The following is a 20156-nucleotide window of genomic DNA, read 5'->3' as shown; positions in this document are numbered from 1 at the left end:
TCGACTTACCCAGTACTCCAGATAGCACTAACACTTTGCAGAGATAATTCAGGTATGTCATGCGTTAGAATTTAATTAGAGTACCCTCCTCTATCGTGAGGGACCGATTTTAGATTGCTCGAGAGCCTCAGTTAATTAAAAAGTGAGAAAATTGTCAAAATATAACTTTAACCTCAATGTGTCACTTATGAGATTTTTAGTTTTAATTTAAAAATACTTCTGCTTTATTTACAGGTTTGGCGCTTTGGGGACGAAAGGTTCGCGACGGAAACTAACCAAGGAAACCGTCCGGAGACCCGGGGAAGCTGCAGAAGTCCCTCTGACCATTCCTGGTACAAGAGAAAATTCCTCGACTTACCCAGTACTCCAGATAGCACTAACACTTTGCAGAGTGAATTCAGGTATGTCATGCGTTAGAATTTAATTAGAGTACCCTCCTCTATCGTGAGGGACCGATTTTAGATTGCTCGAGAGCCTCAGTTAATTAAAAAGTGAGAAAATTGTCAAAATATAACTTTAACCTCAATGTGTCACTTATGAGATTTTTAGTTTTAATTTAAAAATACTTCTGCTTTATTTACAGGTTTGGCGCTTTGGGGACGAAAGGTTTGCGACGAAAACTAACCAAGGAAACCGTCCGGAGACCCGGGGAAGCTGCAGAAGTCTCTCTGACCATTCCTGGTACAAGAGAAAATTCCTCGACTTACCCAGTACTCCAGATAGCACTAACACTTTGCAGAGTGAATTCAGGTATGTCATGCGTTAGAATTTAATTAGAGCACCCTCCTCTATCGTGAGGGACCGATTTTAGATTGCTCGAGAGCCTCAGTTAATTAAAAAGTGAGAAATTGTCAAAATATAACTTTAACCTCAATGTGTCACTTATGAGATTTTTAGTTTTAATTTAAAAATACTTCTGCTTTATTTACAGGTTTGGCGCTTTGGGGACGAAAGGTTCGCGACGAAAACTAACCAAGGAAACCGTCCGGAGACCCGGGGAAGCTGCAGAAGTCCCTCTGACCATTCCTGGTACAAGAGAAAATTCCTCGACTTACCCAGTACTCCAGATAGCACTAACACTTTGCAGAGTGAATTCAGGTATGTCATGCGTTAGAATTTAATTAGAGTACCCTCCTCTATCGTGAGGGACCGATTTTAGATTGCTCGAGAGCCTCAGTTAATTAAAAAGTGAGAAAATTGTCAAAATATAACTTTAACCTCAATGTGTCACTTATGAGATTTTTAGTTTTAATTTAAAAATACTTCTGCTTTATTTACAGGTTTGGCGCTTTGGGGACGAAAGGTTCGCGACGGAAACTAACCAAGGAAACCGTCCGGAGACCCGGGAAGCCGCAAAAGTCTTTCTGACCATTTCTGGTGCAAGAGAAAATTCCATTTGCAACTTAGTTTACAACAATTAATGCTATTTATTAATTATTTTTACAATATTTTATTAATCGAATCGTTTCATGAATTTCAGTACTAATGCTGTGTTCCTATTGGTTGAAATTGATCGAATGACATTTTACATTTTTTTGCGTTATTTATAAATTTTTGTACTAAATTATATTTTGCACGTCAATTTACAACAATTTAATGATATTTATTCATTATTTTTACAATATTTTATTAATCGAATCGTTTCATGAATGTCAGTACTAATGCTGTGTTCCTATTGGTTGAAATTTATTGAGTGACATTTTGCACGTGTTTTTGGCGTTATTTATAAGTTTTTATACTAAATCGTATTTTGCAAGTTAGTTTACAACAATTTAATGCTATTTATTAATTATTTTTACAATATTTTATTAATCGAATCGTTTCATGAATGTCAGTACTAATGCTGTGTTCCTATTGGTTGAAATTTATTGAGTGACATTTTGCACGTGTTTTTGGCGTTATTTATAAGTTTTTATACTAAATCGTATTTTGCAAGTTAGTTTACAACAATTAATGCTATTTATTAATTATTTTTACAATATTTTATTAATCGAATCGTTTCATGAATGTCAGTACTAATGCTGTGTTCCTATTGGTTGAAATTTATTGAGTGACATTTTGCACGTGTTTTTGGCGTTATTTATAAGTTTTTATACTAAATCGTATTTTGCAAGTTAGTTTACAACAATTAATGCTATTTATTAATTATTTTCACAATATTTTATTAATCGACTCGTTTCATGAATGTCAGTACTAATGCTGTGTTCCTATTGGTTGAAATTGATCGAATGACATTTTACATTTTTTTCTTGCGTTATTTATAAATTTTTGTACTAAATTATATTTTGCACGTCAATTTACAACAATTTAATGATATTTATTAATTATTTTTACAATATTTTATTAATCGAATCGTTTCATGAATGTCAGTACTAATGCTGTGTTCCTATTGGTTGAAAATAATCGAGTGACATTTTGCACGTGTTTTTGGCGTTATTTATAAGTTTTTATACTAAATCGTATTTTGCAAGTTAGTTTACAACAATTTAATGCTATTTATTAATTATTTTTACAATATTTTATTAATGGAATCGTTTCATGAATGTCAGTACTAATGCTGTGTTCCTATTGGTTGAAATTGATCGAATGACATTTTACATCTTTTTCTTGCGTTATTTATAAGTTTCTAAACTGAATCGTATTTTGCACGTTAATTTACAACAATTTAATGATATTTATTAAGTAATTTTACAATAATTTATTGTTTGAATCGATTCATGAATGTCAGTATTAATGCTGTGTTCCTATTGGTTGAAATTAATCGATTGACATTTTACGTTTGTTTTTTGCGTTATTTATAAGTTTTTATACTTAATCGTATTTTGCTCGTTAATTTACAACAATTTAATGCTATTTATTAAGTATTTTTACATTATTTTATTAATCGAGTCGTTTCATGAATGCCAGTATTAATGCTGTGTCTCCATTGGTGAATATTTTACGCAAAATATTTTTTGCTTATTTTATTCGTTTGTGGAAGATCAACTGTTTCCTCGAGTGTCCGGTTGGATTTTTTAACAAATTTAAACCGTCTTTTTTATTCCCACAAAGTGCCAAGACTGTGCATCAACGGAAACTAATTTTTATAAAAGTTTTAAAAGTGACAGGTATGTGTTATTGATTAAAGTTTAAAGTCAGAAAAACAAATATTTCTATTTGTTTTACAGGCTTTAAACTTTATAGGCAAAAGATACGTGACGGCAGCTAACCAACGAGACCATCCGGAGTTCCGGGGAAGCCGCAGAAGTCTCTCTGACCATTCCTGGTGCAAGAGAAAATTCCTCGACTTACCCAGTACTCCAGATAGCACTAACACTTTGCAGAGTGAATTCAGGTATGTCATGCGTTAGAATTTAATTAGAGTACCCTCCTCTATCGTGAGGGACCGATTTTAGATTGCTCGAGAGCCTCAGTTAATTAAAAAGTGAGAAAATTGTCAAAATATAACTTTAACCTCAATGTGTCACTTATGAGATTTTTAGTTTTAATTTAAAAATACTTCTGCTTTATTTACAGGTTTGGCGCTTTGGGGACGAAAGGTTCGCGACGAAAACTAACCAAGGAAACCGTCCGGAGACCCGGGAAGCTGCAGAAGTCCTCTGACCATTCCTGGTACAAGAGAAAATTCCTCGACTTACCCAGTACTCCAGATAGCACTAACACTTTGCAGAGATAATTCAGGTATGTCATGCGTTAGAATTTAATTAGAGTACCCTCCTCTATCGTGAGGGATCGATTTTAGATTGCTCGAGAGCCTCAGTTAATTAAAAAGTGAGAAAATAGTCAAAATATAACTTTAACCTCAATGTGTCACTTATGAGATATTTAGTTTTAATTTAAAAATACTTCTGCTTTATTTACAGGTTTGGCGCTTTGGGGACGAAAGGTTCGCGACGGAAACTAACCAAGAAAACCGTCCGGAGACCCGGGAAAGCCGCAGAAGTCTCTCTGACCATTCCTGGTGCAAGAGAAAAATCTTCGACTTACCCAGTATTACAGATAGCACTAACACTTTGCAGAGTGAATTCAGGTATGTCATGCGTTAGAATTTAATTAGAGTACTCTCCTTTATCGTGAGGGACCGATTTTAGATTGCTCGAGAGCCTCAATTAATTAAAAAGTGAGAAAATAGTCAAAATATAACTTTAACCTCAATGTGTCACTTATGAGATTTTTAGTTTTAATTTAAAAATACTTCTGTTTTATTTACAGGTTTGGCGCTTTGGGGACGAAAGGTTCGCGACGGAAACTAACCAAGAAAACCGTCCGGAGACCCGGGAAAGCCGCAGAAGTCTCTCTGACCATTCCTGGTGCAAGAGAAAAATCCTCGACTTACCCAGTACTCCAGATAGCACTAACACTTTGCAGAGTGAATTCAGGTATGTCATGCGTTAGAATTTAATTAGAGTACTCTCCTTTATCGTGAGGGACCGATTTTAGATTGCTCGAGAGCCTCAATTAATTAAAAAGTGAGAAAATAGTCAAAATATAACTTTAACCTCAATGTGTCACTTATGAGATTTTTAGTTTTAATTTAAAAATACTTCTGTTTTATTTACAGGTTTGGCGCTTTGGGGACGAAAGGTTCGCGACGGAAACTAACCAAGAAAACCGTCCGGAGACCCGGGAAAGCCGCAGAAGTCTCTCTGACCATTCCTGGTGCAAGAGAAAAATCCTCGACTTACCCAGTACTCCAGATAGCACTAACACTTTGCAGAGTGAATTCAGGTATGTCATGCGTTAGAATTTAATTAGAGTACTCTCCTCTATCGTGAGGGACCGATTTTAGATTGCTCGAGAGCCTCAATTAATTAAAAAGTGAGAAAATAGTCAAAATATAACTTTAACCTCAATGTGTCACTTATGAGATTTTTAGTTTTAATTTAAAAATACTTTTGTTTTATTTACAGGTTTGGCGCTTTGGGGACGAAAGGTTCGCGACGGAAACTAACCAAGAAAACCGTCCGGAGACCCGGGAAAGCCGCAGAAGTCTCTCTGACCATTCCTGGTGCAAGAGAAAAATCCTCGACTTACCCAGTACCACAGATAGCACTAACACTTTGCAGAGTGAATTCAGGTATGTCATGCGTTAGAATTTAATTAGAGTACCCTCCTCTATCGTGAGGGACCGATTTTAGATTGTTCGAGAGCCTCAGTTAATTAAAAAGTGAGAAAATTGTCAAAATATAACTTTAATTTCAATGTGTCACTTATGAGATTTTTAGTTTTAATTTAAAAATTCTTCTGCTTTATTTACAGGTTTGGCGCTTTGGGGACGAAAGGTTCGCGACAAAAACTAACCAAGGAAACCGTCCGGAGACCCGGGGAAGCCGCAGAAGTCCCTCTGACCATTTTTGGTGCAAGAGAAAAATCCTCGACTTACTTAGTACTCCAGATAGCACTAATACTTTGCAGAGTGAGTTCAGGCTTCTAAGTTAAATTTCAGACTAAAATTCGGTTTATTTAAGTGTTGTAGAGTGTTCTAAATACAATTGAATTATTCTGTTAACTGTAAATAATTGTTTATTTCAGATTCTTGGTGATTGGTGTTTTGCGAGGGTCACAGAAGTTTCACTGCACTTGAACAAGTTGTGAAAATAGTTCTGCGTTTTCCTCGAGTGCCTGGTTGGATTTTTCATTAAATTTAAACCTCCCTGTTGCTGCCCAAAAAGTTCCAAGGCTCTACATCGACGGGAACTATTTTTTTTAAGTGTTTGAAAAGTGACAGGTATGTGTTTTAGGTTAATAGTAAAGTTACATCTAAATAAATTTTTTCAGGCTTCTGAGTTAAATTTCAGACTAAAATTCGGTTTATTTAAGTGTATTAGAATGTTTTAATTACAATTTGATATGTGTTTTAACTGTGAATGAATTTATATTTTAGTTTGCTGGTGACTGGAGAGTTGCGTGGGTCAGAAAAATTTTCCTGTGCTTCTACACATTGTCAAGAAAGTTCTGCTGCTTCCTCGGCCATCCTGTTGGATTTTTTATTAAATTTGAAGTTCCTTTTTGCTGCCCAGAAAGTGCCAAGCCTGTGCAACGACGAGAACTATTTTTATTAAGAGTTTGAAAAGTGACAGGTACGTGTTTGAGGTTAAAAGTAAAGTGACTTTGAAATAAATTATTTTCAGGCATTCAAGTTCAATTTCTAACTTTAATTCTGTTTTATTTAATGTATTAGAATGTTTTAATTACAATTTGATATGTGTTTTAACTGTGAATGAATTTATATTTTAGTTTGCTGGTGACTGGAGAGTTGCGTGGGTCAGAAAAATTTTCCTGTGCTTCTACACATTGTCAAGAAAGTTCTGCTGCTTCCTCGGCCATCCTGTTGGATTTTTTATATAATTTGAAACTCTTTCTTGCTTGACAAACAGTACCAAGCCTGTACATCGTCGGGATTTATTTGTTATAAAACTTATAAAAAGTGACAGGTATGTGTTGTAGGTTAAAAATTCAAATATTGTTAAATGAATTATTTTCAGGTTTTTATGATAAATTTTTGATTTAAATTTGGTTTATTTATGTGTAGTAGAGTGCTCACATTACATTTCAATAAGTTTTTTAACTCTAAAATATATATTTCAGTTATTTTGTGATTGGAGTATCTGGAAGGCCGCAGAATTTTTACTGTGATCTGTACTTGGTGAGGGGAATTTCTGCTGCTTTCTCAAGAGTCTTGTTGGCATTCCATTACAGTGTCTTCATTCTACTTTCGTTCCACAAAGTTTGAAGCTTGTAAGTCTACGGAAAATATTAATAATTTACTTATAAAAAGTGACATGTATGTTTTATAAGTTAAAATAAAAATCTTATAAAGTCTATGATTTTGAATGTTCTAAGTTAATTTTTTGACTGTAATTCGATTTTATTAAAGCTAGTAGAGTGCCCACGTTTTATTTAAATAATTATTTTAATTTTAAAATACATCGATAGAGGTTAGAAAGATCGATGTATTTGCGGCGACGTTAGCGCTGGGAGCATTTGGTAGACGGAGAATCTTGGAACTACCAAAATCGATGCTGATATATATATGTCATCATCGATTTTGGTAGTTTTGAAAAATTCCGCCTACCAAACGCTCTTGGCGCTATCGTCGCGAATACATCGATCTTTCTAACCTTTTTCGATGTATTTGCGGCGACGTTAGCGCCGGGAGCATTTGGTAGACGGATATTTCTGGAACTACCAAAATCGATGCTGATATATATATGTCACCATCGATTTTGGTAGTTTTGAAAAATTCCGCCTACCAAACGCTCCCGGCGCTACCGTCGCGAATACATCGATCTTTCTAACCTTTTTCGATGTATTTTCGGCGGCGGTAGCGCCGGGAGCATTTGATAGACGGATAATTTCGGAACTACGAAAATTGATGCTGATATATATAGCACCATTGATTTTGGCAGTTCCGAAGATACGTGTGTAGTGTCTGCGACTATAATAGATGATTTTTTTTTTAATTATTATTTCTTGCGAAACTGATTATTTTTTACATTTGTTATAAACTTTGAAAATGTAATTGTGCAATTATCTATTAGTTTAATTAACGTGATTTTGTCAGGGTGAATAAAAAGTATTATTTTACCGTCAGATTTTTTATTAAAAGATGAGTACTCTGACGCCGACAGTGAAACAAATAGTTTATGACGCTAAGATAGCATGGAAAGCGTTAAATGGAATATTTATTGTTCACAAACCGCCACACGTTACGTATTTAAACAGTCGGGATACCATAATTTTCCGTCTTTGTGAAGGTTAGGATATACCTGATTAAATTTATTAATTTTATGTGCGATATAATTAAAAAACCATCTTGTTACTTTTAAAGAGAAATGTATAAAACTTTTTTAAGAATAATTTAACATTTCTAGATTTGAACAATATGCAAGTGCGTCAGCCGATCAAACACGTGTGCATTGAAGGTGATACAACTTATAAGATGACAGTTTATACACGTCCGAGCTATGCGGATCACCCTTTGGTTGTAGGTCCACGATATCAGCCTAAAGACTTCAAGTTGACGTGTGTTAATTATTTATCCAAAGACATGTCAGGTCTGATGGTATGTGGTATTAATAATGGTACTACATGGGCTCAGAAATTGATAGACTCCAAATCTCCCACTAGTTACCGAGTCAAAGGTCTCTTAGGGCAGGCAACAGACACGTATTTTATAACTGGAAAAATTGTTGAAAAAGCTACATATAAACATATTAAGCATGCTACAATAGACAGATTATGCGCTTACATGCAGAATGCTCATCAAAAAAAGATGTTTGAGTATGTTGTATAATAAATATCAGTATTGTTTGTTAATTAAATTTAGTTTAATATATATATTGATTTTTTTCTAGACTATGTGGATTGGATATACAGAGTCAAGCTGCATATGAGTTAGCTGTACAAGGTCTGGTAAGACCTATTGATAAAGATATTCCAATGATATACAGCATAAAATGCATAGATTTTACACCTCCTGAATTCACATTAGGTAAACGTCGTAATATCTATTAAATACAACCCATTTTGATGTTAATAATTTTTTACATATTTTTTTAGAAATTGTTTGCATAAATGAGACCGATATATATTTAAAAACTTTGATTCATGACTTGGGAATGCAAGCCCACAGCGTTGCTACATGTACTCAGATAATATGCTTTCGGTATGCAGTTTTTAATCTGAATCTTGCTTTGCTAAAAAAACATTGGGAGTTAGAAAACATTTGTAATAATATTAAACAGTGTAACACTATAATTAATGAAAACAATTATTTATTAAAACAAGATGATCCAATATTGACAAAAAGAGATAAATTGTAACAAAATGTACATAGTAGGCCATGTAAATAATAAAAAGGAAGACGGCTGAAAATTATTTCATGAAACAAGGTATATATTACAAAATTAGTAATGTAAAAATATGTTTATATTTTTGTTTTGAATTTTTCTCTACAGAAAATAAAAGTTATGTTATATTTATTATATTGATAACAATAAAATAGTAAGAAATTATGCTTTGTCTAGCAAGAGATCGTATACGAAAGATCATAAACGAAGCGGACGATTTCTCGTCCAGTTCGCGTAGAAACACCTTCCACCATGATTCTCAACAATTCAATGTAAATATTTTATCGATGAAATTACATCTAAAAGTCAAAAATCTTTCATTCGTTTAATTTTCTAAGTTAATAATTAAAAAATAATAACATAAGATCCGAGCGTTATACATGTATACGGTATGTCAAAGTCAGTAAAACGTTATTTGTATACGCTGCTCGTTTATGCACGAACCGTTTATGATCTCTCGCTGGACGAAGTATAAGTGTCTCTTTTTTTCGAGATATTACGTTCTCTACTAAGACTTCTTTTTCGATTTTGGCTACAATCAGAATCATCGGATCTTTCATAGGACCTTTTATCAAATTTTCCCTTTACTTTTTGTTTATTTGGCCATTGTTGCATCTTCATACTTTTTGCTATTACGCGTTTTTGATGATCCAATTGTGGAAATAAATCTAAAAATAATCACATTTCTTATTAAACATTTTTTAATATTTAAAATTTTTTTTATTAGAATATAAGTCTATTTTGAACTTCTAGTATAAATACTATTTTACTTATTGTTCGTTTCATATACGATTTATGGGTATAATACCTTGCGATTTTTCTAAAGCTTCTTTGGCGGAGTTCATTTCTGCTTCTTGAATACTGTGTCCTGAAGCTGTAGCTAATCGTTTTCCTTGAAAATATACAGCGACTGTGTAAACCCTTGTATTAGTTGGTCCTTTACACTCGATAACTCTGAAGAAAAAATAAAATTGTAGTATAAAATTAAAGATATACTTTTTTTTTTTATAGCCAAAAAATTAAAAACTTACTTGTATACGGGAATATCTGGCTCACCACCATCCATGGTTCTTAAAGTTAAGCAACATTGTTGTAATTTACTCTTTGGATCATTCCAATCTTGATTCATGATAAAATCTTGTAAACGTGGGAAAAAACATACGTCACAAAACACATGACAATACTTTAAGCCTTTATCGACATAAAGCGCGCCAAGAAAAGCTTCTAATAAATCTGCTCTGTCTTTTGTTTTTAATTCAGCTTTTGGATTCCCGTAAAGCGCGAACTGAGTCATACCGAGATCGTCACAAACAACTGCCTGTGTTTTATTATTTACGAGAGAACTCCGTAACAACTATGACAAATATAATAATTAACATAATAAAAAATGTGATAAATGTAAAAAATATTTAAATTATAATTATTACTTACCGATAAATGTCCTTCATGATGTTCTGGAAAATATTTATACAAGTATTCAGAAACGATAAGTTGCAACACAGTGTCTCCGAGAAACTCTAGTCGTTGATTAGAACCTAATGTTAAATTAGTGTAACCAATACTACGGTCTGTGAAAGCTCTAGCCAAAAGACGAATATGAGTGAATTCTATTCCGATTGATTCTTCGAACTTGGTCAATTTCTAGTAATAAAGAAAAAAAAAAAAAAAAATATATATATATATATATATATATATATATATATATATATATATATATATATATAAAGTGTTTTGTAGTTGAAAGAAAATTTTTATTCAAACGCTGAATAATACCTGTAAGAGCTCAAAGCTAGGAATCCACTGTCTATCACCTGTGGGTTCCTGTTCCTGGAGAGGATGCCGTGGATAATTTACCCAAACTTTGGCAAGATCTTCTTCGCCTTTAAAAAGCGTTTCTCCAAAGACCCGATCAGCTACTTCTATCCCTCCATCGAGAAACAGTGAGCCCATCAATGCTTCAAAACAATTCGCCATCGCATGCCTCAGTTCCAAATCATGACAAAGATCGCTACCATGAGCATAGAGCATGTATTCCTCCAGATTCAATTTTTTTGCCAACACAGCGAGATGCTGATTTTGTACGATCGCCGCTCTGTAAGTAGCTAAACCACCCTCTTCCAAATCCGGAAACATATGAAATAGATGAATGGAGGTGAGAAATTCAACGACTGCATCACCAAGAAATTCTAGCCGTTCGTTATGTGCTATTGAGGACTCAGTTTCCGTTTTCGCGCCGAATCTGGACATTATGTTGATGAGTGTGTTGATACCGCGTTTACGGGTATTCATGTAATGAATTCTTCGATCGCCGTATTCAGGCTGCCTTATGCCACAATTTGTCAATGAGTTTCGCGCATGATCCGGATTTGTACCAAAATTTTCACGATAACTGGGATGCGTGAGAGCCAGCTGAAGTAGATACCTGTTTTTAAACTCATATCCCAACGTACGTTCTAGATTATCCAACGATTTGTGAAATCTCAAATGACAAACTAATACTGGTATCAACATAGCATGTTGCACAATATCGCACATAATACCAGTTCTATAAAATCCTTCGGAGCTCACGTCTACCGTAACATCACGCTTCATTTTGCTCTGAGTACGTAACTCCTGTAGTTTATTTTCCTTTACCTCTAACTTTCTTTTATCTTCGAAAGATGGTTTTGACATGTTCGCAAGTAGATGTCGAAACTTGACATAATCTCTCCAGGCTTTTTGGTAACTATATAAATTTATAAAACACGTATTTGTGAGTATAAATTTACATTTAATTCAATTAATAAATTTCTTTCGTATAAAATTCGTAAAAAATTCTTTCGTATAAAAACAGATTGTATTTTGAATTATATTGCTGATTAATAAGTAAGATACTTACTCTGCATTTCCTGCGTAACTAAGCTGTGGTGGACGAATACCAAAATGGACTATCTCGGGATAAGTAGTGTTAGTGGACAATTGATCGTCTTGATTTCTATCCAGCTGATCAACACGAACGCTGCACGGTTTTTTCCCTGGATAAGTCACAACCATTCCCTTTACTTCATCAGCAAAATCTTGCCATTTGTGTTGCGGCATCGTCACCAATTTAGATAGATCGTTTGGATCTATTAAAAGAGTACTACTTTTTATCAAATAATTCAAAACTTCATTCATCGATAGGACTTCTTGACCATTATCAGCCAAATCACGTACAAATCGTGGCATGAAATGAAACTGTCCACAGCCGGATTTATCCTGTGCTGTATATAGATCGAAATCTACAAGCTCCAAAACTTCTTTAAATAGATACATTTCTGTGAAAATTTAAAATATTTTAATATAAATAATGTAAAAAAAATTTTCTTGTGAAATAGAGCAAATTACTTACGAAAGAGATCTAATTCCTGTATTGTAAAATTCTCCGGTAATTTCTCTTCTATATATAAAATTGTATATTCAATATTAAATCTAATAACTTTGCAAGTTGGCAATTTGACTAATGGGAAATGAGAAAGCATGGAGAATCCTTCGAAAATAAATTCATGTTCATCATGTTTAATAATCGTCGGTGTTTTAGTAAGAAAATTTGTCGGCGGGCTAATCGTTATTCTGTAGTGATATAATTTATCCGCATTATTCGTACTTAAATCACATTTGTTTATTGCACCTTCTCCTGCGTAAATTCCATGTCTTATACCTGAGCGTCTTGATTTTGCGCTACATCGACATAATGGCCCATCGTTCATCTATGATTAAAAAAAAAAATTACAATATAATGTTATATCGTTAAAATTAATGTAAAAATATTGATTTATAAGATATCTCTTGATATTACTTCTCCAGGATCGTTAAACCACATTTCAGCGTGTAATCTTTGTGGATGCTGCTTTTTTGCCATTAATTCTTCCATTGTTCTATCGTCTTCATCCATAGAATTTTCACTATCGGATGAAGAGCTACTGCAAGCTTCAGACTTGTGACGACAAAGACGAGCTCTTGTTTTTCTCTGAGGCTGTTCATAAGGTGGCTTAAAAAAAAAAAAAAAAAAAAATAATTTATGCAATTTCTTTGCTTAAATATTTATGGAAATAAAATATACCTGCAACTTTCTTGCTTCCGCTGCTCTATCTATTAACACTTGTTTAAATATCTTGCATAATTCTTGAAGCTTAGAACTACTTTTCATTATTTTGGGATTATTTTCGTCTCTGACGTAGTACAGATCCGCTGGTGATGTTCGTATCCAAATTTTTTTCTCATTTTCGAGCATACCTTTCGGTCCCATCGTTGATAATTCATATAATTTTCGTTTTATCTCTTTACTCGTGGCACAATAATTACGTCTAATATAAAACATTTTATAATAATAAAAAATTTTATTTTATGGGCGCATACGAAAGCTATATTTATATATCTTGTTTTTCTTTTTTTTCTGTTTTTTTTTAGAAAATATAATTTTATATACAAAAGCTAATGCCATTATAAAATTTTCTTACCTATATTTTTCTAATAATATTTCTCTTTCAGTAAGACCCTTTATTCGTTTAGGATTATTAGTTGGGGTGGGATCTCTGCTCGAATAAGTCTCTCTTGATCTCGATCTTTTTCTATTTCTATAGCTTGTATATCCTTCAGAACGAAATGAATGACTTCCATGCTTTTTATACGAGGACCTTTCAAAGTGTCTATTATTATATGTAGAATCTCTCGAATTAGATGTTTCTCTACTGTGCTGATGATGTCTATCTCTGTGATCATCGTATTGTGATCTGTATGTTTTCTCTTGTTCACTATATGGGCTTCTAGATCTCTGCCGGCTAACTGCACGAGTGGATGTCACTTCTCTGTTATCATATTTTGGTTCTTCCATTCTTTGCAATGCTGTGTCATATGTTTGCGTCGCACATCTCTCTTTGTCATACGTCGCTGAATTCGTGTCGTACCACGAAGTAGATGTATTTTGATATGTTGTCCAATTTGCAGAATAGTTATTGGAATTCCATTCATTGCTATCATTATCATTATAGACATTATTTGATTTTGTATTCCAGTTTGCATAATTTTCACTGGTATATGGTTTACTTTGTGCAGAATACGTTCTATCGTAGTACTGATCATTGTACTGCGGATTTGTTTGATTCTGATAAGGCATGTTGGAAGAAAAATTCATCATTTCATTATAATAAGTATTAATAGTAGATGTAAAATCATATGCTGAATTCGTCGAGCTAACGTTGGGGGGATTGATCGATACGTTTGGAGGAGGGACACTTGATACATTAGAGGAAGAAATGCTGGGTATATTAACAGGAGAAACGGTTGATGCATTAGCAGGAGGAATACTTGGTACGTCACAGGAAGGTACATTGTAGGAGTACGAGGAGTTGTAATTCGAAGGTTGAGCGTAGTCGGAAAAGTTTGACACTTGAGGAATTGGATAATACTCCTGATTCTGCTGGGCCACTTCACCGTTCCAGCAATAGGTGTTTTCAGTATTCATAAACGAAGGATCCGTCATTTTTGTGCGAAATTATTCTCTCTAAAAACAAGTTTTACAATTATCTAGATTGTGTTTCTCACTGCGAACGTCGACGCAAACAATTTTGCACAAGTTTTTGCACAAGAATTATAATTTAAAAAAAAGAAAAAAAAATACTCCACTAGCTGTATCGACATTACGACAACTTGCTGACTCCGAATTTGATAAGGTTAGGCTAGGGCCAACAGGGTGACGTATCAGATGTGTTTGTTTCAACCGAACTGATTGCACTAGTCCAGCTTAAAAGAAAATATGGAACTCGACGTTCTTCGAGGTTGAAGCGCGCCTCTATGAATCTTTTGACCACAGGATGTTTACACCTGGAAATCTGGGAAACGCGAAGGACGTAATGACCGCCGAGGATGGTGAGTGGTCGCGGCGAACGGGCTGACGGCAAGGCGATGAACACACGATAGAACCTGTCGCAAGATCAACGCTCCGAAAAACGCTAACCGTCTCGAACCACATTCCGGCCAATACCCATTCGTACGACCGAATGCCGACCGCCTGTTCCGTACGTTTCGGCCCTGTGAATAAATTATGAGCGTGGACAGTGAGAACAAGTCGAGCGAGGCTCGAACAATCGCGTCGTACAGCGCGGAGAACGGCACCGACGATATCGAAAGCGGCCCAGTGACGCCAGAGATGGTGCTCCGATTACCGACCATCACGGACAGTACGTTTCTATATAAAACTTGAATACCTTCGTCTTTGTTTTCTTGCCCAATACCGCTTGTCGTATCAAGCATTCATAGCAATACAATTTTTCAGAGTACCTCTGTTCTCCCGAGGCCAATATCTATGACATAGATTTTACAAGATTCCAAATTAGGGATCTAGAAACTGGCGCTGTACTGTTTGAGATAACAAAACCTCCTGCTAGCGGTATGCAATGCATCTTGGATATCACATATTATCCATAATTAATTATAATTTGTAAAGGCCTTTATATTTGTTTTTATTTTTTTTTTTTTTTTTTTTTTTTTTATTTAATTTTTACCTTAGAATGCGACGTTCACCAAGAGTCAGAATCAGACTGTGAAGAACTCGGATCTGAGGATGCAAACACGGGACGCTTTGTGCGATATCAATTCACCCCACAATTCTTGAAATTGAAAACGGTTGGAGCAACAATCGAATTTTTAGTAGGGCCTAAACCGATTAATAACTTCCGAATGATAGAACGGCACTTTTTTCGAGATAGGTTGTTGAAAACTTTCGATTTTCAATTTGGATTTTGCATACCAAACAGCAAGAATACATGCGAACACATTTATGAGTTTCCAACGTTGCCTGCGGATCTAGGTAAGTCGATGAAAATTTCAACGGAGCCGTTAATAACGCCTAAAATTATACGATAAAGAATTGTAATTGTAAATATTTTTTCAGTTTCTGAAATGATCGCAAATCCATTCGAAACAAGATCCGATTCATTTTATTTCGTTGACAATCAGCTTGTGATGCACAATAAGGCTGACTATGCATACAACGGTGGGCATACAACGCACGATGTATTGTAATGTTGATTAGTATTATTGCGAATGATATGCAGAGTGTCCCATAGGAAATGAACACTTTCGGGAGTAGATAGAACTTATTGAGGTAAAAAGAAAAGTCCTAGTTTTACATTTTTCACGATAATAGCCGAGAAATAAATTTTAAAAGTACTAATACTTTTGGGGCAATACCCCTCGTTGCCCTTATCTCATCGCGTGGCTTACTCGACGTACGGATCGGCGGCGAAGCGAACGAAGATACGCGAGGGAGCCGAGTCTTTTCTTCTCGTATCCACAAGTTCTATCTACTTCCGAAAAAGTGTCCGTTTACTATGCGACACTTTGTATAGAATTATAAAAGTATATCACAGTTACGTGTTACAGCAATGATGAGATAATCGGTCTGCACATTCGGCTAGTATTTGATATTTCGTGTTTTGGCACAAAAACGAGCTTAAAATTGCGAATCGATCATTGATTCTTAAATATGCGAATGTTGTAATGAAAACGCTTTAATCTAAAGCTACACATAATTAGTTTGTTGATAAATTGAATAGTTCCTATTTTTCTTTAGTATAAAAAAAAAAAAAATATGTTATTAATTTTTGAATTAATATTGTATCAAAGTGATATTTAATTTTATAGAATTTTTAATTTTTGTGTCCGTTTTTCGCTAAATCGCCACGCGTTTATTAATGGCGAGTATCGTTACTTAAGCACGTGTAACACACATTGACACATGTGGCCTCTAAGTGGAATTATATTTGGTTCCACTAGCATTTTAATCTTTAAAATATAGCCTACGCAGTAACATGTGCAATGGAGGGCAAACTGAATTAGGAATTGTATTCTATAATGCTCAACGGCGCTTTTCTGCCGCAGTCAGATAATTTGCAATTTTTTTTACTCTTACACAATTTAGTAATTACTATTGTTCAAATACTTTTCACATTCGTCTGTAATATTTGGGAGTGTATCCAAAATACACACACACATATATATATATATATTTACAAACGATATTTCGTAATTTTTTCTTTACAAAATCACAAGTATCACAAGATTGGATAATTAATGAAATTTGTTACAAGATCGACGAATTCGTTAGGTTTATCCGCGTGGACCCAGTGACTCGCTCCATCGATATAATGAAATTCCGCTAGAGGAAATAATTTTTTGATCGCCTCGTGGTCTTTCGTTTGAATATAATCGCTATTAGCACCGCCTATAAATAACGTAGAGCCAGGGTAGATTTTTGAGCCTACATTAGGAAATACAGCTATTTGAGTTGAGAACGCCTGTTCCAAGACTGGCAGATTAATTCGCCATTTGTACTTTCCCGAGTCTGCTTCTACCAAGTTTGTCAGGATAAACTACACAGAAACAATAGAAAATATGATTATGGAAGGTAAAACAAAACGGGAGAAAATAATATTACCTGACGCATTGAAGTAGATTTAATAGATTTGGCTAGCTGCTGGTCCACGGTTTTACGTGCCTTTGACAAGGTAAAGCTTCCATCCGTCATCACCAAACGCATGGCTTCAAAAATTCTTTCCATCTGCATGAGATTTGGGCTTGCTCTTACAGGAGACATGTCGACAACCGCCAATTTTTCAACATGTTGCGGAAAATTCAAAGCAGTATACATGACAGCTGAGCCACCCATACTATGGCCAACTAGGACAGCCTTCTCAAAACCTAGGTCGCTCAAAAGCTCAATCACATCCCCTGCCATGTCCTTGTACGACATGTTTGACGAATGTGGAGAATCGCCATGATTTCTGGCATCCACCGCTATGACCTATGCATTCATTTTCTTAAGCGCAACAAAGTTACTTTCATAGATGCTAAGGATCTAAGAAATAAAATGCATAGCTGCTCTATCAAACCACAATTTAAAGTTTATTGCAATCGAAATTTAATATTTGCACTTTGATATATTATCAAGGAAAACTACCTTACGCTTGGTCTTTTGGTGGATTGCCTTTGACAGCGAGTTCCAATTGTTTTTCGAGCCGAAGAGGCCGTGCATTATTATAATAGGTTCCTTTGCGTCCTGCTCATTTTCCTTCACTGACTCGTACGAGGTGTAGGCGAGTTTAACTGGGACGGTTCTTGAAAAAGAAAGCAAGGTTAAAAATTAGGAGTGCGTTTCTGCGATGCGAGTACCTACAGCAAAAGATTGCTACGTAAACATTGACGACATGAAAAGTGCAGGCTTTTAACCGTGCGAGGTAAGCCACTGGGTTTTCTCCACGCACGAAACCCCGACAAATTTCGACTTATCATTTTTAATCGGATGGCAAAATATTAGCGCGAATTTCTTTATCTTAACAATCACAGAGGCCTCTGATAGCACGCATGATTGCTATTTATAAATTCTCGTTGTTGCCGAAATTGATTTCGCACGAGCGCGCTCACGTCTCGAGTGATGATTATTTCAAGCGCATACAGCATATACAATATATACACGTCGTTTGAAATTAAATCAAGGCCGATTTACGGTAACACTTTGTTACGCTTCTTAGCCGGCCAATCGAAGACGCGGGTTGAAAAAAATTTAACGTTATCTTTTAGCCCATTGGAATTAATTCATTAACTAACCAATGATCTCGCGGCACGCTGTAAATACATAAGAAAATGAGCCAATCGTGTTCTTTACTCGCATGCATTATGCGTTATGCAAAAGTATGTGCTCCGGCCTTAATACGTGGCGACGTGTATACGTGGCGCTGTAGTAGCAACATGCCGCTGTGAGGACGAACGATCGGTTTGTGCATAAGAAGGGAGAAACATATGTCACTTTCATGATTATACGGTAAAATTTAAGCGAGAAAAATGAGGTGGCTCAGCTTCTTCGTATTCCTGGCCGTATCTGGCGTCAGCGTCCATTGTTACTTCATCACTGTAGATGCCCATGCCGAAGAGTGCTTCTTCGATAAGGTCGAGTTCGGCACCAAGATGGGTTAGTTTCCTCCTGCGTTTCACCGCGATAGCGATTTAAGCGAGCATTTTTTGCTGCATCTATGTTAGCGCGTCAAATAAAAAATCAAGCCTGTTGTTTATTTTGTCGATTATTACGTGACAATTGCTACTCTATCGATTTCTTTAATGTTTTAAAAACGTTATTTGTTACTTTTTTTTTTTTTTTTTTTTTTTTTAATTAAAGATTTACGTACGTTCTGTTCCTACTATTGAGACAATTTTATATATTTGTAGGCCTTACATTTGAAATAGCGGAGGGTGGATTCCTAGATATAGACGTCAAGATAGTTGGCCCTGACGGTAGAATAATCTACCAAGGTGATCAGGAGAGCAGTGGAAAGTATACATTCGCTGCACACACGACTGGGGTTTACACCTACTGCTTTAGCAATGAGAAGAGTACAATGACTCCAAAAGTAGTGATGTTCAACATGGACATTGATGAAAATAAGAAGCAGACTGACGATAATGCTGGTGGAGAAGGTCAGGATGGCGACGCCAATCATGGCAAGTTAGATGATATGATTAAAGACTTGAGCACCAGTTTGTGGGGCGTCAAGAACGAGCAAGAGTACATGCAGGTACTATAAAGAAACCAAGATATATATGTATACTGATTTAATGCTCTAATTATCAATTTCATTTATTCAACGTTTATAAACGACTCTTTGCTTTCAGGTTCGTGATCGGAATCACAGAGCGATCAACGAGAGTACAAATTTCCGTGTCGTAGTATGGGCATTCTTTGAAGCTTTGGTATTGGTTCTCGTGACGATAGGACAGATCTTTTATTTGAAACGATTCTTTGAGGTTCGGAGAATCGTGTAACTTAGAGTAACTAATGATGCGTGAACTCATTGTACATTTTTCTATGTAATTAAATTATCTCTCATTCACAATAAGTCATCGCTGTGGAAAATGCGCTCACCACTCGGTCGAGGATTAAATCCACCCTGTACATCTCTAGCATTAAGGTATTTCTTATATCTCTAAGATTTATAACGAAATTAAGAGTCTATTGCAATCACGGGTGTTTCCATAACGGTAGAATACATACAATAAAAAAAAAGAAAGGAAAAAAAGTCAAACTATATATCTGTAATAATGGGGAAAAAAAAAAAATACAGATTTATCTTTATGTAATTGTCGATTGTGTTCGGCTAAGTGACACGCGCGTTCATGATTCTATTTTAACGTTTGGTTATTAAATACGTTCAAATTAACGACTCGGCTAACAGTTATCTTTACTCAGAACGAGTGTTCCGTGTCAATCGTCCTTCCTGTCACGTGTGTTTAATT

At 35.2% G+C, this 20156-nt stretch overlaps 5 protein-coding genes and 1 long non-coding RNA gene across 7 annotated transcripts; 4 read left to right on the top strand and 2 right to left on the bottom strand.

Moving 5' to 3' along the window:
- The first annotated feature begins 4914 nt into the window (after nucleotides 1–4914).
- LOC139109938 (uncharacterized) lies at nucleotides 4915–7042 on the top strand. The gene is made up of 6 exons (XR_011546921.1): nucleotides 4915–5077; nucleotides 5260–5416; nucleotides 5533–5728; nucleotides 5885–6080; nucleotides 6238–6434; nucleotides 6589–7042. It is a non-coding gene; the product is annotated as an uncharacterized lncRNA (long non-coding RNA).
- A 330-nt stretch (nucleotides 7043–7372) lies between these two features.
- On the top strand, nucleotides 7373–9004 carry LOC139109995 (pseudouridylate synthase TRUB2, mitochondrial-like). Of its 2 annotated transcripts, XM_070669482.1 has the most exons (5): nucleotides 7373–7518; nucleotides 7595–7757; nucleotides 7875–8283; nucleotides 8358–8494; nucleotides 8563–9004. In XM_070669482.1, exons 2-5 carry the CDS (start codon nucleotides 7610–7612, stop codon nucleotides 8823–8825), a joined length of 957 nt encoding a protein of 318 aa, XP_070525583.1. In that variant the 5' UTR covers nucleotides 7373–7518; nucleotides 7595–7609; the 3' UTR covers nucleotides 8826–9004. The 2 variants fall into 2 exon arrangements, with proteins under 2 accessions (XP_070525583.1, XP_070525582.1); XM_070669481.1 differs by having other exon boundaries at nucleotides 7376–7757.
- On the bottom strand, nucleotides 8914–14543 carry Drosha (ribonuclease 3 drosha). The gene is made up of 10 exons (XM_070669423.1): nucleotides 13331–14543; nucleotides 12934–13177; nucleotides 12670–12861; nucleotides 12223–12580; nucleotides 11731–12148; nucleotides 10626–11577; nucleotides 10284–10493; nucleotides 9884–10206; nucleotides 9661–9806; nucleotides 8914–9520 (listed from the first exon to the last, which is right to left on the bottom strand). Exons 1-10 carry the CDS (start codon nucleotides 14350–14352, stop codon nucleotides 9300–9302), a joined length of 4086 nt encoding a protein of 1361 aa, XP_070525524.1. The 5' UTR covers nucleotides 14353–14543; the 3' UTR covers nucleotides 8914–9299.
- A 106-nt stretch (nucleotides 14544–14649) lies between these two features.
- Nucleotides 14650–16889, top strand: Unc-119 (unc-119 lipid binding chaperone). Its single transcript, XM_070669489.1, has 4 exons — nucleotides 14650–15049; nucleotides 15145–15258; nucleotides 15379–15678; nucleotides 15763–16889. The coding sequence occupies exons 1-4, from the start codon at nucleotides 14914–14916 to the stop codon at nucleotides 15891–15893; spliced, it is 681 nt and encodes a 226-aa protein (XP_070525590.1). The 5' UTR covers nucleotides 14650–14913; the 3' UTR covers nucleotides 15894–16889.
- On the bottom strand, nucleotides 16861–18365 carry LOC139109996 (sn-1-specific diacylglycerol lipase ABHD11). Its single transcript, XM_070669484.1, has 4 exons — nucleotides 18046–18365; nucleotides 17830–17986; nucleotides 17308–17673; nucleotides 16861–17242 (listed from the first exon to the last, which is right to left on the bottom strand). The coding sequence occupies exons 1-4, from the start codon at nucleotides 18159–18161 to the stop codon at nucleotides 16925–16927; spliced, it is 957 nt and encodes a 318-aa protein (XP_070525585.1). The 5' UTR covers nucleotides 18162–18365; the 3' UTR covers nucleotides 16861–16924.
- A 237-nt stretch (nucleotides 18366–18602) lies between these two features.
- LOC139110000 (transmembrane emp24 domain-containing protein 2) lies at nucleotides 18603–19759 on the top strand. The gene is made up of 3 exons (XM_070669490.1): nucleotides 18603–18837; nucleotides 19092–19438; nucleotides 19536–19759. Exons 1-3 carry the CDS (start codon nucleotides 18711–18713, stop codon nucleotides 19683–19685), a joined length of 624 nt encoding a protein of 207 aa, XP_070525591.1. The 5' UTR covers nucleotides 18603–18710; the 3' UTR covers nucleotides 19686–19759.
- The last annotated feature ends 397 nt before the right edge of the window (nucleotides 19760–20156 follow it).

This window comes from Cardiocondyla obscurior, linkage group LG19 (genome assembly GCF_019399895.1).
Source record: "Cardiocondyla obscurior isolate alpha-2009 linkage group LG19, Cobs3.1, whole genome shotgun sequence".
Lineage (NCBI taxonomy): Eukaryota > Metazoa > Arthropoda > Insecta > Hymenoptera > Formicidae > Cardiocondyla > Cardiocondyla obscurior.
Note: the sequence above shows the minus strand (reverse complement) of the source record. Positions and strands in the feature narration are given on the sequence as shown.

What these genes read in the sequence shown, in the direction of transcription:
- LOC139109995 (XM_070669482.1), top strand. Translation starts at nt 7,610, where the DNA reads ATGAGTACTCTGACGCCGACAGTGAAACAAATAGTTTATGACGCTAAG. An exon ending in CATCAAAAAAAGATGTTTGA is followed by an intron (nt 8,284 to 8,357) that starts GTATGTTGTATA and finishes ATTTTTTTCTAG; the next exon opens with ACTATGTGGATTGGATATAC. An exon ending in ACCTCCTGAATTCACATTAG is followed by an intron (nt 8,495 to 8,562) that starts GTAAACGTCGTA and finishes ATATTTTTTTAG; the next exon opens with AAATTGTTTGCATAAATGAG.
- Drosha (XM_070669423.1), bottom strand. Translation starts at nt 14,352, where the DNA reads ATGACGGATCCTTCGTTTATGAATACTGAAAACACCTATTGCTGGAAC. An exon ending in ATCATGAAGGACATTTATCG is followed by an intron (nt 10,207 to 10,283) that starts GTAAGTAATAAT and finishes TATTTGTCATAG; the next exon opens with TTGTTACGGAGTTCTCTCGT. An exon ending in CCAGATATTCCCGTATACAA is followed by an intron (nt 9,807 to 9,883) that starts GTAAGTTTTTAA and finishes TTTTTTCTTCAG; the next exon opens with AGTTATCGAGTGTAAAGGAC.
- Unc-119 (XM_070669489.1), top strand. Translation starts at nt 14,914, where the DNA reads ATGAGCGTGGACAGTGAGAACAAGTCGAGCGAGGCTCGAACAATCGCG. An exon ending in ATTACCGACCATCACGGACA is followed by an intron (nt 15,050 to 15,144) that starts GTACGTTTCTAT and finishes ACAATTTTTCAG; the next exon opens with AGTACCTCTGTTCTCCCGAG. An exon ending in AACGTTGCCTGCGGATCTAG is followed by an intron (nt 15,679 to 15,762) that starts GTAAGTCGATGA and finishes ATATTTTTTCAG; the next exon opens with TTTCTGAAATGATCGCAAAT.
- LOC139109996 (XM_070669484.1), bottom strand. Translation starts at nt 18,161, where the DNA reads ATGATAAGTCGAAATTTGTCGGGGTTTCGTGCGTGGAGAAAACCCAGT. An exon ending in ACCAAAAGACCAAGCGTAAG is followed by an intron (nt 17,674 to 17,829) that starts GTAGTTTTCCTT and finishes ATGAATGCATAG; the next exon opens with GTCATAGCGGTGGATGCCAG. An exon ending in AATCTACTTCAATGCGTCAG is followed by an intron (nt 17,243 to 17,307) that starts GTAATATTATTT and finishes GTTTCTGTGTAG; the next exon opens with TTTATCCTGACAAACTTGGT.
- LOC139110000 (XM_070669490.1), top strand. Translation starts at nt 18,711, where the DNA reads ATGAGGTGGCTCAGCTTCTTCGTATTCCTGGCCGTATCTGGCGTCAGC. An exon ending in CGAGTTCGGCACCAAGATGG is followed by an intron (nt 18,838 to 19,091) that starts GTTAGTTTCCTC and finishes ATATATTTGTAG; the next exon opens with GCCTTACATTTGAAATAGCG. An exon ending in ACGAGCAAGAGTACATGCAG is followed by an intron (nt 19,439 to 19,535) that starts GTACTATAAAGA and finishes CTTTGCTTTCAG; the next exon opens with GTTCGTGATCGGAATCACAG.